The 16881-nt window shown below is 45.0% G+C and overlaps 1 protein-coding gene and 1 long non-coding RNA gene across 3 annotated transcripts in view; both read right to left on the bottom strand.

Moving 5' to 3' along the window:
- The window catches only part of LOC140509768 (uncharacterized), a 31918-nt gene extending 20260 nt beyond the window's left edge, over nucleotides 1-11658 (bottom strand). Inside the window, exons 1-2 of one of the 2 annotated variants that reach the window (XR_011968909.1) lie at nucleotides 10202-11658; nucleotides 9497-9900 (exon numbers count right to left, since the gene is read on the bottom strand). This is a non-coding gene — a long non-coding RNA (uncharacterized lncRNA). Of the gene's footprint in view, nucleotides 1-5782; nucleotides 9901-10201 lie in introns of those variants that run through there. The other variant, XR_011968908.1, reaches the window with a different exon arrangement.
- The window catches only part of IGFBP2 (insulin like growth factor binding protein 2), a 40205-nt gene extending 25167 nt beyond the window's left edge, over nucleotides 1-15038 (bottom strand). The window contains exon 1 of the mRNA XM_072617654.1: nucleotides 14488-15038. Coding sequence (XP_072473755.1) covers nucleotides 14488-14923 — 436 coding nt within the window. The 5' untranslated portion in view covers nucleotides 14924-15038. The remainder of the gene's footprint in view (nucleotides 1-14487) is intronic.
- Nucleotides 15039-16881: the final 1843 nt, after the last annotated feature.

The following is a 16881-nucleotide window of genomic DNA, read 5'->3' as shown; positions in this document are numbered from 1 at the left end:
GCCACTTTGCAAAATTTTAAATGTTATGAAATACATATGCATGCATGTATTGTACATGTGTAGATGCATACAAAATACTGTGCACACATATTCTATATACACATACGAATATTTATATACATTGAAAGGAAAAGGGAAACGAGACTTGGGATTTCAATTATATAGGGAACTGAGGCAACTCTCAGCCAGTGCAGGTAGGCACCTCTTCTGCAACTTGAGAGTCTTAATGCTATAAAACATTGCTTGTTATTATTCTGTGTTCATGGTATCAAACACTGCATCTTTTGTAGGTGCATGTCTATTCTTTCTAACTATTACAGGAATAGGGGGGGAAAGACCAAGGTCTCCCACTGCATCTAGGGCCATCTCCAGTCATTCTGATGAATATCTGGCCACTGGACCCAGATGGTTCTGGAGGAGAAAGTGAGGCTGGTAACTTTGCACAGCCCTTCCTCACTTAAATCCAAATTCACCTACAAGTCATGGCATCATCTTGCTGATGTCACGGTTCCCTTCAGGAATGAAGGATAAGTAACATCAGATGAACGGAAAATTCTTAAGGGGAAAAACTTTGTTTTAGCTTCCATAGAATATTTGTTAAAACACTGAATGTGAGCCCCTCCCCTGTTGAGTATCAAATCCTTACGAATGGATTTCAATAACAATTTTGGACATATATAAATAGTCCTTTCTGGGATACCCAGTGCTTTTATATCCATAATCTCAAGTGATCCTCACAATATGTGGGGTACATTTTACTATTCCCATTTCAAAGATGAGGAAATCAAGGAACTGCGCAATAGCACTAACATTAGAACTTGATGACAGAAGGAGGGAGATTATTTGGTCATAGACAAAGAGCTTGAAGGGATCTTAGAAGCACTTATTTTATAGACAAGGAAACTAAGACAAAGAGGGGTTAAGTGACTTGCCCAAGGTTACATGGGTATCAAGAAATGGGACCAGAACCCAAACCCAGACAGATCAACTCCAAACCCAACATACTTCCCACTACACAATGCTTCTCCCACAGAGCCAGGCTAAAGATGAGAACATGGAGTTGGCAGATACTTTAAGGAAACATCTTAATCATCACTCAACCTCCTCATTTTCTAGATGAGGAGACTGAGGCCCAGAGAAGGGAAGTCATTTCCCCAAGGTTACACAGGTATTTAAATAGTGGAAGTAGGACTCAAAACCTAGTCCTCTGGTTCCAATTCCAGCATTCTTTCCATTGCAGTGTCTTGTGGTTCATTAAGGCAACCCCCCAACATAGGCCATAAAGTCTTATTCTAATAGCACAACTCAACTATCAAGAATTTCAAAAACATTAAGGAAAAATTAGAGCCATCTTTCTGTCATCCACAGTTCCCTCAAACATTTTCCCCTCCCTCACCCAGGGAGCTTGCTTCATGACCACAAACAAAGCCGAAGGCTGCTCCTGGATGTCCTGGTCTAACTGAAATTGAATGGAGAGAATGCAAAGAATCAGAAAACTTGCAAAAATGTTCAGGGTTGCACCCTCTCTCTAACCAGCACAGGGAGCATCCTGAATATAAATAAGTGTCTTTAAATGGGTCACTACTCTTTTTCCTTTCTTCTTAGCTACTAAGAGTTCACTAATTTTCTCTAAAAATAATGAACGAGGCTAGTTGCCTCACCCATTTCTACCCTCTTGGCTGAAGAGCCAGGAGAGAAGAGACAACCAATATAACCTCTTAACTCTGGGGAGAACTCTGACCCAGTGGGACATAAATTAGAAACGACTTGCAATTAGCTGCTAAGAGGCTCATAATGAGAATCCCTAGTCAAGAGAGTGTCTCATATCTTGGTGTTCCATTGAATACACCACAGCTAAGGGCCTCTGGAAATTCTCCTCTGGAATCTTTAAGGATTAACTGGCATGGATAAAACAAAGACTCCAGAAGAAGGGTGCTGCTCATTCACTTGTACATTCGGCCCTAATCGGACTACATCTGAAGTGCTATGCTCTTCCAGGCACATTTGAGAAGGAACATTGGCAGTTTGTTGTACATTCAGGAGGCCACCAGGGTAGGAAAGCACTCAAAAGTATGCCATTACAAGGATCAGCTCAAGGAGCAACCATTTGCCTAGGTGGTTACACTAAACCAATTATCATGGAGTGAGGTAGTTCACTTATCTCCAGTACTTACCTGAAAAAAGAAATGTAATGTCACTTCACCTGTCTAAAACTCAATTTCTTCATTTGCAAGATGAAAGGGTTGGAGTCACTTACCCCAAAGGCCTCTTCTATTTCTAAATCTATGAACCCAAATGTGGATGATTAAACTGGAGAACAGAAACTTTAGAGGGTCCCCATAGCTATCTTCAACTATCTTAAGGGTTATCATATGGATAAGAGATTAGACATATTATGCATGACTTCAGAGGCAGAACCAGGACCAATGGGTGGATGAAAGTTACTGAGAAGCAAATACTGAGTCAATATTAAGGAGGAAAAACCTGCCTAAAAACTAATAATTAAGAGTTATCCAAAAATAAAACAGCCTTCCTCATGAAATATGACTTCTGGCACTGAAGGCCTTTTAAGCAGAGACTGGATGACTATTTGTTGTATATGTTTTTAAAGAGGATTTGTCTTTCGGTTTGGGTTTGGACCAAATGAACTCTGAGGTACTTTCCGATTTCACCATTCTCTTCAAATAGAATAGCCATAATGTCGTGTAGATCCCTCTTCCTTCCCATCCCCATCAAACCATGCAGATGTTGGAAGCAAATTCAATGGGCACCTCATTCTTTCAGAGAAGGTCAAAAATCTTCCATTAAATCTCAAACATCATGAGCCAGAGGGAAGAAACAAAGCATGTCAGGAATGGGAAATTTCATCATGCCATACACTGATAAATTGAGATGATATTTAGCATGGAAACAAACTAACAAAAACATGAAGTAGAAGGACTGATAGCTAGGTTCAAGCATTTGAAAAGTTAACACATGGAAGAAAGATCTTGCTTATCCTGCTTGAATTCTGAGGACTGAACTAAATCGTTGAGTAAAAGTTGCTGGAAGGAAGATTTTGCCTTAATATATGGAAAAATTTGCCAAAGATCACAACTGTCCCAAAGTGGGATGGGCTCCCAATTATTTGGGGTCATTCAGCAGAGTCTGGATGGCCACTTTCAGGCTGAGGGAGCAATGGATCATGGGACACTCCTTGTCCTTGTAGAGGCTAAATGCCCTCCATAAGGGTGTCTTCTACCTCTGAAATTCTGAGACTTCATGATCTCATAACTGAGTAAGGGAAAAAAATATGATCTCTTCTCCCTCCCCTCACAATGGATCCTTGATCTCCACACCTTGACCCTTTTCATTCTCCCAGCTCTTTTTCCCCACCCCTCTCCTCATGCCAATCACAACCTCAGCAGGACAAAGAACAAACACTCCAGTTATCCGTCCACCAGCTGGCCCCATCCAACTTCAAAAGCTTTTGTGATCCACAAGACCTTCTACTACTCTCCCCCCCTCCTGGTGTACCCCCACACCTCCTGCCACAGTTGCTATGGAGACTCTACAGAGTGATCTGGCTGCTGATGCTGCTGGGGAGTTGCTATTTTCACATTATCAGTCTCCAGCACTGAGAGAAAGAGCCCACCCTCCAAAGGCCACTTGGCTTCAACACTCAGACGTGACAGAAACGGACCCCACAGACACTTCCCAGAATTGAGCTCTACATGAGGAAATCTTCCTTGAAGTTTTGCCTCCTTCATTCTTCCTCAAACTTAAAAGGGTCCTTCCAGGAAAGGATATAGAAATCAAACATTTCTGCATATGTTTAAAGTCAGCGTGGGAATCAGAAACCTTAGCCTTGGTCACTGTTCTCCTAATTTACAGAAGGATACAGCCCTCTGCCCCCTCAGTTTTGAGAGAGAAAGAGAGAGAGAGAGAGAGAGAGAGAGAGAGAGAGAGAGAGAGAGAGAGAGAGAGAGAGAGAGAGAGAATAGGAGAATCACAAGAAAGATGGAAGAGGCATGAGCTCATTTATGCATGAACCACTATAATCCTCACTTGATCTTTGGAGATGCACATCTCACCAGCGCTAAACAAGGAGGAGCTGGAATCCATTCAAAATCCCCTTTCAGAGAGAAGCAGCACTATGTAATAGAGTTAGAATGTTGAGATCAAGGCCTAGTTTGGTGTTGATGTTCTAAGTTCCCTAACTCTCATGAGCAAGGTACATACATGTCTGTACCTGGGCCTCAGTTTCCTTCTCTGTAAAATGGGAATAAAAGTCTGGCCTCCAGTTTCCTCAAGAGTAATATGAGGAAATTGTTCTTAATGACCTCCGAGGTCTCTTAAAACTCATCATAAGTGACCTTCTATCCTCTGAAGACTTAAGAAACTTACCTGCCCCTCCCCAGAGATGTGATGTGGGAAAGTATTTTTCATACATTAAAGTCCTAGAGGGATCTTAGCTATTATTAAAGAAATTTTTGTTATTATAATAGCATAAATATAGGTAACTATAATAATAGGCTAGCAGTTTTAACATTTGATAATTTCATGATCCAGGAAAACATTTCCCCAAATTTGATGAAAACCTTTCCATTCAAAAAAAAAAAAAAAGATTTCTCTCTCATCTCTGGCCTGAGCCGAGACGAAACAGTGGTATCACTATAATGTCATTCAAAACTTCCAACCACAGTAGGGGTAGGGGTTATTATTATTATCTTCATTTTATGGACAAGGAAACTGAGACTCAGAGAACCCTCATAGCATTATCTTATGTATCACTCAAGAGCTCAGAAGAAAATCTGGGGTCTTAAATCCCCTTCCCCTCTTAAGATTCTATAAGCCTGGTAACTTGAATGAACACAGCCTGACACACCTACACCCATCCACTAATTAGAAACCTCCTCAGGCTTCTCCCAAGGAGAACTTAATGGGAGAGCCTGTGGGCCAGTTTTCCTTTCTCCCCCCTCCACCCACTCCCCCTTCAGAAACTTGGAAGGAGACCAACCCTGCCCCTTGTCTCCCATCTCCCACCCTTGCCCTACCTCACAACAGCCAGGAAGAGATGAGGCAGCTCTGAGCCAAGAGACAGATACGGGCTGCCAAATACCTCCCCCAAGGAAAAAAGAAGGGGGAAAAATTCCTGACTGCAGCCGACTCTGTATTCCTTTCCCGGGGAGAAGGCTTTCTGAGCGAGATCTCCCTCTGAGCTGTGACTGACATTCGGGATCAGAGCCAGAAGGGACCTTCTCTGGCTTTGTTAAAGAACCAGAGACCCAAGAGGAGGAAGAGGAGGAGGAGGAGAAGGAGGAGGAGAAGAAGGAGAAGAAGCAGGGTATGGGTATGTATGGGGGTGGGGGGGAAAGGAAAGAAAAAATGGAGAAAAAAAATCAGGTTGGAAGAGCAACGTCTATATCCTCATGACAGGGAAACAGAGGAGATATCAGCTCTATCCAGGTCCCAGTCAGGAGGTAGGGATGCTGTGAGGGACAGTAGGAGGTATCAGTCAAAAAAATGAGGTCAAACCCCTGAGATAGTCCACCCCTGACTTGGGCAAGCTCCCAAAGATCGGACAGTGTGGTTGAGTGGAGAGATCTTCTACTACTCACTCACAGTGTGACTGTGAACAAATCACTTTACACCTTGGAGCCTCAGTTTCCACATCAGTAGAAGAAGGTATTGGACAAGATGTTCTCATGGGTCTCTTCCAGCTCTAATAGTCTATGTTTCTACCACTCTCCTTCCCTACCCCAACTTCTGAAAGTATATGCCCCGATACAGACTTGTAGTCTTTTGCTGGGGGGGGGGGGGGGGGAGGGAGGAGGTGGAGAAATCAGAGTCAAATGACTTGCCCAGGGTCACACAGCCAGTAAGTGTTTGAGATATCTCCTGAGGAAAGCAGTCACACACCTCCACATTCTCTGCCACCCTGCCTTTTGCTCTCCACTAAATTTAGTCCTTGGCTTGCTCAGTCTCCTGAATCTCCCTCCAGGCAAATCTGATATCTGATGAGATGCTAAAAGCCCAAGTAGCCAGCACAGCATCCAGCATACCTCCCTGTCATGGAAGTGTTGGTGTTACCTGGGGGAGGGAGCTAGCTACCTAGGGTAGACTAGAAATTTCATCTGAAAAATAAGATGCTGGCACCCTAAATCATGGAGTAGCCCCTGAAACTACTTTAGGATAGAAACCTTATTTTACCCAGGAGTCAGCCTTATGATACAACCTGACTTTAGATAAAAGTTTATCAGTGGGTAAGTCTTATTATCCCTACTTTACAATTAAAGAAACTGAGATTCAGAGAATTTAAAGGATTTGCCCATGATCACAAAGCTAAGACGGATGGGAGTCAGGGGTCTTTTGACTTCAGTTCAGTGACCTCACCACCTAGATGGTGATGCAGTAGAATCTCTCTGTAGCATCCTGCTTCATCTGTACATAATGTTCCTCAAATCGGAGACCCAAGAGAAGGAGCTATTAGTTTCCATTTTCCTAGGATAGGAAATAGGGACACAAGGACCCTTTCCAAGATCAATCCTAGCTTAACCATCTCTACTCCATGACTCCAACATCCTCTTTCAGATGATCATGCTTTCATCCACTATTACCTCTATCCATGTGTCTATTGTCTGAGTTCTTGGGGACATATCCCTTTTGTGTGTCATGTCTCGCCATGCCAAACTAAAAGCTTTTCTGAGAGCAAAAAGTTCACCTCCTGTACTCAAATTCTATCTTTGAACATAATGGGCACTTAGTGTCATTTGGTCTGGGGGCAGGAAATTTTTTGAGGTCATTCAGTAAATTAGCTTACATCTGTATCTTGATTTATATGTGTGTATGTAGGTATATATATGTATGTATGTATTATGTATTATGTATCTATATATGTGTGTTGGGGCAGCTAAGTGGCACAGGAAATAGAGCACCAGGCATGGAGTCAGGAAGACTCATCTTCCTGAGTTCAAATCCAACCTCAGACACTTACTAGCTATATGACCGAGGACAAAAATCACTTAACCCTGCTGGCTTTAGTGGAAGAAGAAGTCAACTTACGTGGCTTGGTCCCAAAGGAAAGAAGTAAGACGAGACAGATTTCAGATCAATGTGCAGAAAAACTTCCTAATAAGTCCTTTTCCACCACTTACTAACTGTATATCCTTGCATAAGTCACTTCTCTTTGGGCCTCTGTCAAATGAGAGGATTGGACACAAGGGTCTCTAAGACTTCATGATGGTCTCTATGACTAATGATCACTAAGATTCCTTGTAATTCTCACACAGGCTAGCAATGGAGACCTGAATTCTCTCACTGAAGAATCTTCAAACAATGGTTAGATAACCACACTTTGGGAATATTGTAGAAAAAAAATTCCTGCACAGATAAAGATTAGACTAGCTAAGCTCTTGGGTCACATCCAATTCTCAAGATTCTATGATTCCATCCTATTATCTTTGGATGTGCTACTCAGTTCTAACAGTTTATTTCCTGAGTTCACAGGATCTAGGGCTAACAGGGACCATAAAGAACTTTTAGTCTCACTCTCATCCTTTTATAGATAAAGGATCTTAGTGTCCAGAGAGGGAAAGTGATTCGCCCAAAGTCAAACAGCTAAATATCAAAGCTAGAATTCAAACAAAGCCCCTATGACCTAGTGTTCTTTCCAAGACAGAAAAGCTATCATCAGACAGGCATTGACTTGGCTTCAGCAGAAGAGTACCTAGAACCAGACTCCACTAAGAGAAAAAAAAATTACCATATTCCAAGGGTCCCTAAAGCCCTTTCCCTGAAGCTAGCATATTGCTTCTTATAAAACTGTCATGCCTACCAGCCAACATCCATCTCATTTACGTATTAGGGGTATTATTAAACAAACAAATAAAATTCCAACCCCCCACCATCACCAAAATACACTTTTCTATTTGGATCTTTGAAGCAAGTTAGGATGGAAAAGAAGGGGTCAAAGGGCCCAGTCTACCTAGGCAAAACTCAACCAACTGCTCCCCAGGGAAACTGGCCACAGCAGTGGTCACTATGTATTTGGTATGGGTGCCAATGGAGAGAGGAATTAAGGAGGATGGGAACTAGGAGGGAGAGAAGCAGATTTCCATGCAGCCTGACACCCACTGTATCATTCAGAAATCATTCTTTCCTGTTTCCTTTTTTAAATATCAATGCTTGAATCCCAGAGTAATTTTTATGACCAACTTGGCATCATCCTTCTCCAATGGAGCAGGGAAAGACTGTCAGTCTGTAGTGCTACATATACCTTCAAAAGTGGGGGTACTGTGTTGGTGGGTTTTGCTTAATGGGTTGTCTTTGTTATAAGGTTGGGATCCCTGGGTGGGGATGGGGGTAGGTATATCTGAAAATGACAAAAGGCATCCCTAAAAATTAATCAAATAATGATAATAAAGTCAATGGAGAAGGCATTATGGAAGTCTATGTTACGTTCACTCCCCTTTTGGGGCATCATTAGCTCCCCATCCCAGGGCCCACATTCTTCCCCTTGCCCCCTACTCCAAGCAAATCCCTTCATTCTCACAACCTTTCGTGGCCTCTCACATATCAAAACTTACCTTTTCAATGGGTCTCTTTCTAATGGCATCTCTGCTAGATGCCAGTTAGCTAATCTGATAATTCAAGTACAAGAGCATCAAATGACTGTCAGAAGACCCAGGTTTTTTTAAAAAGCCTGGTTGGGCCAGATGGTCTCTGAAATCCAATCTAAATGTAGGTGATATATTAGGTGAAAATCTAAACTCAGAGCCAAGAAGAACCTGAGTCCAGATTTGGCCTCTGGCACTTGCCTGTTTGACAGAGGAGTAATCCCCTAACTGCTCTGAGCCTCAATTCCCTCAAATGTAAAAATGGGGGAAATAAATGTAACTACTCCACAGAGCTGTTATGAAAATCAAATAAAATAATATAATCACGATGTTTGCAAACCTTAAAATTCTATATAAATATTTTTTTATTATTATTACTTAACCTCTCTGAGAGTCTTCTGTAAAACTGGGGAAAGGGGAATGGATCAGCTCAGGTGCCATCCTTGGGGAATCCCCCAAGAGGTTAGTACTCTCTCCCTCTTTTGTGTATGTTTTCAGTTTATTTATCTGTATACATGCTGTATGAGTCTAGAAGAATATAAGCTCTTTGGAGGAAGGAATCATTTGATTTTTTATCTCCATGTCCTTAGATCTAGGACACCATGTTCTACATAGAAAGTAGTCAATAATAGTAATAATTTCATGATAATTAATAATTTCATAAGAATAATTAAGTACCCACTATGCGCCAGGAACTGCGTTTACTGAATTGGAAAATGAATGGAAATGAGAGGTTAAACTAGTTTACTTCTAAGGTCTCTTCCAACTCGGAATCTATGACTCTTTAATCTCACATGTCTTTCCAACAACCCCAGTAGTTAGTGTGTTACTATCCCCGTTTTACAGATGAGCCAAGTAAGGCTCAGAGTCCGTGCCAAATGAAATAACATGCATTTTACCTCCTGGAGCTGTCTCAGGCCCAAAGCACAGAATGTTCGATCATCCCAAGAGAAGACCTATGTGTTGAGCAGAAGGTGGACCAAACCTTGGGTCTCTCCTGCCATGATTCCCAGGTGACTTAATCTACCTACTCAAAAAAGAGATCGGAACACAAAATATCCTAAGTGGAAAAATCAGTAGGCAGGGATGCCCTCGCCAGCCCAAGCCGGCCCTCCAGGGCATCAAAGCCACACCCTGCCTGTCCTTTTAGCCAAGGAACTCCGTGTTTCTTCAGTGGGCAGCGGCCTTCAGCTCCGCCTTCTCTTCCAACCTGCAGTGGTGGGTCAGGGAGAGCAGCCAGAGAGAGTTCGGGGCGTCCTGTCTGGAAAACCCCGATGCGGAGGGGGAAGGGAGATGGTGGGGGCTGGGGGAGAGAAGAGCGGGGAGTCAGCGGCACTGAGTTCCATTCATTCACATCTTTGAAGTCCTACAGGCTCCAGAAGTCGGTATGCAAATTTATGCAAGATGGATGTAAAGGAGCATTCTAAGCCAAAAGTCCGGGTGCCTTTTTTTTTTTTTTTTAAAGAAAAGCAAGGCTGCAACCACTGTAAATCAGAACCCTTCCCTCCCGCCCCCGCCCCCTCGCCCCCCTTTATTCTCCCCCAGCAACGGCCGAAGCGAAGGCTGGCCAGCGGACTTTGAATTACTTAGCATTTCTATAGTACCTTTATGTCAGCACCGGGCCAGACTGCTACTTCGCTTGGCTCCTCCCCTCAGCATAATCCCCCTCATTGTACACAGAGGCTAGGGAGGGAAGGAGGGAGAGTGAAATCACCCAGCCAAGCCTGGGGCAAACCCAAGCCCCGAACTCCCCGGCTCTCCCCGACACTTCCTGCCCCACCCCTCCCCCACACCTAAAGGAGGTGACCCCCCCCCCTCACTCTCCCCAGTTTCCTTGGGGTGGTGCTTTACTTCCTGTCGCCCTCCAGCAAGGATTGCCTTTCCTTTTTCACTCCTTTCCTCCCCTTCACCCCTCATTCTTTTTTCCTTGTCTCTATCAATCCCCCCCAACCCAGTTCTTTCTTCTTGAAATCTCTCCCTTTTCACTATCTGCTCATCCTGTCCCATCTCATCGCATCCCATCCCATCCTGTCCCATCCAGCCCAGTCCTGTCCCAGCCCCGTCCCAGCCCCAGCCAGACCCATGCTGTCCCATTCTGCCCCCTTCTTTCAGCCTTGGGATCCGGAAGCCAGCGCCCGCAGCCCCCAGTCCTGGGAACAAAGACAAAAGAGCCCAGCACAGAGCCGGAACTGCTGAGTTTTTGCTGCCTGGAAATAAGAGGGTATTTTTAAAATTCCTGCAAGCAACCTGCTCAGAGAGGAATTTAAGCTCCCAGGGCTTGTTCTTCTGAGGGGGCAGGAGAAAGGATGAGCCGGCTGGGAGCTGACAAGTAGTATTCAGGGCTGAGCCTTGCAGTCTTCCGAAGCTCACAGGCGATCCTGAGTGAGGAAGTCTTTGGAGGCTTCCATGCAGCCCCCTGGGCCTTACCACCCCCCACTCCATCCTCCTCCTCTCCCAAATCCTTCTCTCCCCAGGATTCCCCATTCCCTGTTCTTCCCCTTAGTCCCAACCCCTCTATTCCAGTGTTCCTCCCAGCCCATCTCCCTCCAGTATTCCTCCTCCATCCCCAGACCCTGACCAGTGGCCCCACAGCCCCAGTCCTTTTCCCTCCAATGTTCATCTCCTTAACTGCTCCTCTGCTCCCAGGTCTCTCCTCAGATCCAACCCCTCTACCCTCAAATCCCAACCCCTATATCCCAGTATCCATTCCCCATCCTCTCTCTCCAATATTCCCTTTTTATTCAATATTGTCTTTCTCCACCCAGTGTCCCAATAGTCCCAAACCTCTAGCCATCTAGCACCACCAACAGCCCCAGCCCTTCTCCTAGTTTCACACTCTCTATCCCAGCCTTTTCCTCCCCATCCTGTTTCACCCCTAGTTGCTGCCTCTTTCTCCACATCCTCACCCCACCCTGGGACATGAACACCCAGCACCAAAAGGCAATCCCAGGTTGGGCCTCAGGGTTAGGAGATGGATGAGAAGGCAGCAGCTGGAGTTCTCTGGCAGAAGGGAGCCCCATAGCCCAGACAGAAAATCCAGAGCGACACTCTTCCCATGAACTCACCCCATTGTCCCTCCTTCCCCTTCCACCCCCATCCTCATCCCCTCCCCCTCCCTGCTGCAAGAGAGGGCTGAATAGAATTAGCCTACATCTGTTCTCTTCTCAACACCCTAACTTTTTACTGCATTTGCGGGCAGGGAGATCAATTTCAAAGATTAAGGTAAAGGCAATATATTCTATTTATTAATTAAACAGTTAAGAAGCAAAAACCAAAATACTGAGTACACATCATTAAAACACAATTAAATTCCAAATAATTCCTTTCATTCAGAGTCCTTAGTAAAGCTCAACCTGCCAATGAAAATGTTTCGTTTGTCCAAAAGTGCAATTCATAAACCACAGTGCCTCTACCCCAACTGCAGGGAGCCCGAGAAATGAATGAGTCTGGGGAAGGGGGAGGAGGAGGGGAGAGAAGGAAGGGCAGGTGTAAAATGTGTAGAAGGGTAGGCCTTTCTTTTTTCAAGAAATACTGTACTGTAAAGGGTATGTTTCAATTACTTGAAGGTTGAGGCAAAGAAAAGGAAGGGGGAGACTTTTTTTTTTTTTTTGCAAAGGATAGGGAGAGAAAGAAAAGGAGGCACTCTGCTTCCTCAACCAACATCAAAATGTGTTATAGAAGTAGGAGAAAGATTTCAACTCTGACCCGTAATTCCTCTGTAATTCCATTCAGAGAGGGAGCCGGGGAAAAAATATAAAACAATAGCAGGGGGAGGATGTGGGAGGGGGAGGGGTACTGCAAAGAAGGGGAGAGACTGACTGGAAGGAAAGTCTGGGAAAGTAAGCCTGCATGGTTTCATGCTCTTTAAAGTTTGAAACCCTGATCCCATTCTGTTTTAATGCAGCAGACATGCAGGCACTGCCTAATTTTCATCTACAAAAGGAAAGAAAAGGACTGCAATTTCCTAGACATCTTACTCCAGGCAACTAAAGCAGGTGGCAACATAATAAAATAAAATGAAATAAAGTAAAATAAAAAAGGAAGCCAACCTAACCTAAGCATGTTCTCTGGGCTTCATCATTTGGAATGGTTGAGAACTTTGTAAAAAATCACACTTAGAAATTGTTTAAATGAGCTTTTAATAATGAAATGCCTTTTCTGCCTAACGAAGGAAGATAAGGACTTTTAGAGAGTATGTTTCCCTCCCACTCCTTCACTAAAAAAAAGTTATGAGTTACTCTCATCTTTGAAAGAAGCTTTAAGGACTTTCCCATTTGAACAATAAATGGAAATTGTATGAGACTTAATTGCACTCCTCAAATTCCTGAAATGTGGGCAGAGACACAGTCCACCTAATGGAATGGATAAGAGTTAGTGGAGTCTTGGAACTACAGAATTAGAGAACTAGAAGATGACATCCTTCCTTTTTCACGATGAGGAAAGAGGGGCTCAGAAAGGTGAAGTCACTTTTTCCCAAGGTCATACATCAAATTAAGCAGAGTGAACTTTAGAACCCAAGTCTTCAGATTCACAGTCCAGAGATCTTTCCACTATGCCACATGGCCTTTCTGAAATATGCCTGAAAACTAATCAGCACCCTCCCCCACTCCCACAGAATAAAAATGCCATTTCTGCCATCTGGAAGGGGGGGGGGGGGGCTTTTATTTAAAAGTTAGATTGATCCTCCAAGATGCTATCCCTCTCCCATTAGAGTGTTCACCCAATTATCCATAACAGGAATGTTCTTTGACTTCCATAAGAGGAGCATTTCTCTTTCTCCCACTTAAATGTTTCCTCTTTTCTATGCTTCCAACATTGTAGGAAGTATCCTCCCTGTTCCTTCCCAAAATAGAAGTCTTGCCTTTTTTTTAAGCAATTCTCCCTCCAAAATAATAGCCCATGTCCTTTTTTTCCCTGCCTCTATCATCTAGGTTTATCATCTGATTTCAGCCCTTTCGTTTTGCCAAATAATGAAAATAAGGCCATGGGAAAGGGAAAGGACTTTCCCAAGGTCACACAGCTAGTAAATGGCCACAACCAGACACCAATTCCTTTGACTCCAAGCCCACTACAACAAAATGCCACTACAACAGAATGTGGTTAAGTGGCAAGAATCCTTGCCTTCCTTCATCTAGGCAGGACAATGAGCAAAGTGTACTTTGTGGTGGACAGAGCACCAGACTCTGAAAACCTTTAGAAGTGGGAAAAACCTTTGTCCCCTTTCAATACCCCTTCCAAAAGAGGTAGACAGGAATCTTTCCTCCACCCACACAAGCAATGTATTGAAGGTCCTCCCAGGATTCTTTCTTTCCAAATTGTACCCCAATTTCTCTCTGCACCAATCCCCACATGAGAAGGACTCTTCCTTGCCCTCCCCTCCCCCCATAGATATTTCCCTCAAATAGCAGATAAGTTCTTTCTTCATGGATCATTAGAGTTGAAAGGTACTTTTAAGAGTCCAGCACCCATATTGTACAGATAAGGGAACTAAGTATGAAACCGACTGATTTGTCTAAGAGTAAGGAATTAAATCCAGGGTAAGGTTATATTGCAAAAACCCTTACTCTTTCCATACTTCTACCAAAGAAGATGTTTGCAAAGCACTTAGTGCAGTTCCTGGCACGTAGTAGGTGCTACAGAAATACCAGTTCCCTCCCGATCCCTTCATCCTACCATCCTAACTTCCAACCACCATCCACCCTTCCATCCTAATAGGGGTTTTAAGTGCCCTCATCCTAAACAAAATTTCTCTTGTAAAATCGTGGCTTTTTTCCTCACACTTCCCCTCCCAATTCTCTCCACAAGAGCAGAAAGGCGGCCTCTCAGTCCCCTCGAGTTTCGCTTGTAAAGTAGTTGTCCAGGTTTCTGCACAGCCCCCTCCCTCTTTTACCTGCAACCTGCTCCTGGCTGGTGCCATATTCGGTGTCCCGTCGCTTGGCGCAAGTACCCTCGCCCTGGACCAGCGCTTGGAGGGGCAGCTCAGAGCCCGGGTTCGGGTAGCAGCGGAGCCCCTGGGCGCAGCGTGGGGTGTAGACACCGCACGCCTCGCCCTCCAGCCGGGCGCAGACCGGACAGCAGCCGCAGCCGGGCTCCCGGACCAGTTCGGTGCAGGGAAGGACTGCGGCGGCGGCGGCAGCTGGGGGCACCACTGGCGGCGCAGCTGGCCCTGCGGCCGGGGGAGCGCAGGCGGCCAGGCGCTCCGGGGTGCACGGGGGACAACGGAACAGCACCTCGGCTAGGGCCCCGTGGCTCCCTCCCCCAGCCAGCAGCGAAGGCAGCAGAGGTAGCAGCAGCAGCAGCGCGGGGCCACTCAGCCTCGCCAGCATGTTGGCAATTGTGACAACGAGGGCGGGGTGGAGGCAGGTGGCAACCTCCAGATCTCTGGAGCCGCCTCCTTCTGGTCCTTCTCCTCCCCACCCGGAGCTGCCGGGTCCTAAAGGGCCCCACTTCTCCCCGCCCCCCGGACGTCTCCCCTCCCCCTTTTGGAGACCACCCCCTCTCCAAAAGGGCTATGCGAACCGACCTAGAAGAGCACACGTACCTCTTGGTACGGTCAAGCCCCAGTCTCCTTCTGTTCTCTACCTATGCAGCTCCTTTGTCCACGTCTTTGTCCCTTTCATTCTCTGCCCTCGCCTTGTGTACTGCTCCCTCTGCCTTCCCTAGGGTTACTACCGAAAGAACCTAGATCAGGAAAGAGAAGGTGGAACGGACATAGATAGTCTTCCAGGAGACCCAAATCTGCCGATCCTTTTCGTTTCAAAAATTCCACTCCCAGCACAGCTCTCCACCCCAAATCTGGAAGCTGCCTCTAGTTTCCAAATAAACCCAAACTCACCCCTTTTGGGGGTTCCCTTCTCTGAGTCCCTAGAGCTGTATAGGCAGGATAGAGTTACTTTTGGACCCTACCCTAATCTTCAGTACGGGATGAACTAACTTCATCCCCCTAAGCCACCTCCATAGTGGCAGGCCACCTTCATAATGGTGCACCGCCCCTCACCCCCACCCCACAAGGACTGACTGACCATGAGTTTCAAACTCCTACAATCCATGCTTGCCCCAGAAGTGGAATGGAGTATCCTGGAGGGAAGAATGTTTCTTTCTTGTACTTCCAGCGCCAGACACAGAACCTGGCACATTGTAGGTACTTAATAAATACTCGTTGAATTCATATGAATTCTGTCAAGATCAGCATTCCAGATCTGACACACTCCTGTTCTCTGCCACACTCAAGAGGGGAAATTTCGTGGCGTTAAGTCCTGCTCCCTTTCTTTGAATAGTATTTCGTAGTCCCTCTGTTTAATTAAACAGTCATTCCTCGAGTCTAATCTCCCATCCCCTCTGCTCCTGGGCAGTTGTCCTCAGTGTTCCCAAATTCAGAAATGATTGGTGTAGGATTATAGACTCCAGAGACCACAAGACTGGAAGGGGTCCTTGAGAGGTCATCCCTGTCTACCAGGTGTGAGAGAAAGCCGAAGGGCTCTGTCGTTTACAACTCTTCCCTCCTACTCCCCCCACCCCCCATAGCAGATGGACAAGGGTTGTCTCCCTTCATTGTACACTTTGATTTATGGAATCATCCCTCCTACTCTCCTTCCAGGCAAGACTCCTGCTTAATTACTTCTCAGACTCCCTGGGAATGGCCTAAACAAAGACGCTTGTCAGGAAGAATTCCTGTTCCAAGCCCCAATATCCAGAGGCCCATTAAATTGTTCACTACCTAGGTTTAATATCCCAGTGCCCTACAACTTCTGCTCCTTTTCCCATTAAGATCTCTTGCCTCTGCAAGGCTGTGTGTCTCCAACCTCAATAACAGCACTCCTTCCCCCCACAAAGAAATTTGCAAGATCCAGCTCCAACTAGGGGATTAGAACAGTGCCCAATAGTCTGATTTGCTTTAGTGAAAGAATTTGAAAAAAAAATGAGAATCTTCACAGCTCTTCTCTTTACATGAATATAAAATCTTAGAGATGGATAGAAGGGACCTTAATGATCATTCAGTCCATTTTGTAGATGATCAAAATGAGACAAAGTCAGGATTTTGTCCTCTTACTCCAATTTCAGTTCAAACATTCTTTTTACATCATTCTACCCTCTTGACTGGACACCTTTCTGAATATTACTTTGCCCACCTTTTTAAAAGAGCTATTAATCTTGATCCCAGATTTCCAGAAGTTGGGGTGAGGAGATGAAACAAAGAGGTAAAGAATTAGTTCATGTTTGCACTAAGCTCAATCAGAAACCCTGGAAATCAGAGACTTGGGTACTGATCTCAGTTTATTTTTTA

The sequence above is a fragment of the Notamacropus eugenii genome, chromosome 6, assembly GCF_028372415.1.
Source record: "Notamacropus eugenii isolate mMacEug1 chromosome 6, mMacEug1.pri_v2, whole genome shotgun sequence".
Classification (NCBI taxonomy): Eukaryota; Metazoa; Chordata; class Mammalia; order Diprotodontia; family Macropodidae; genus Notamacropus; species Notamacropus eugenii.
The sequence above is the reverse complement of the archived record's forward strand: the minus strand, read 5'-3'. Positions and strand labels throughout refer to the sequence as shown.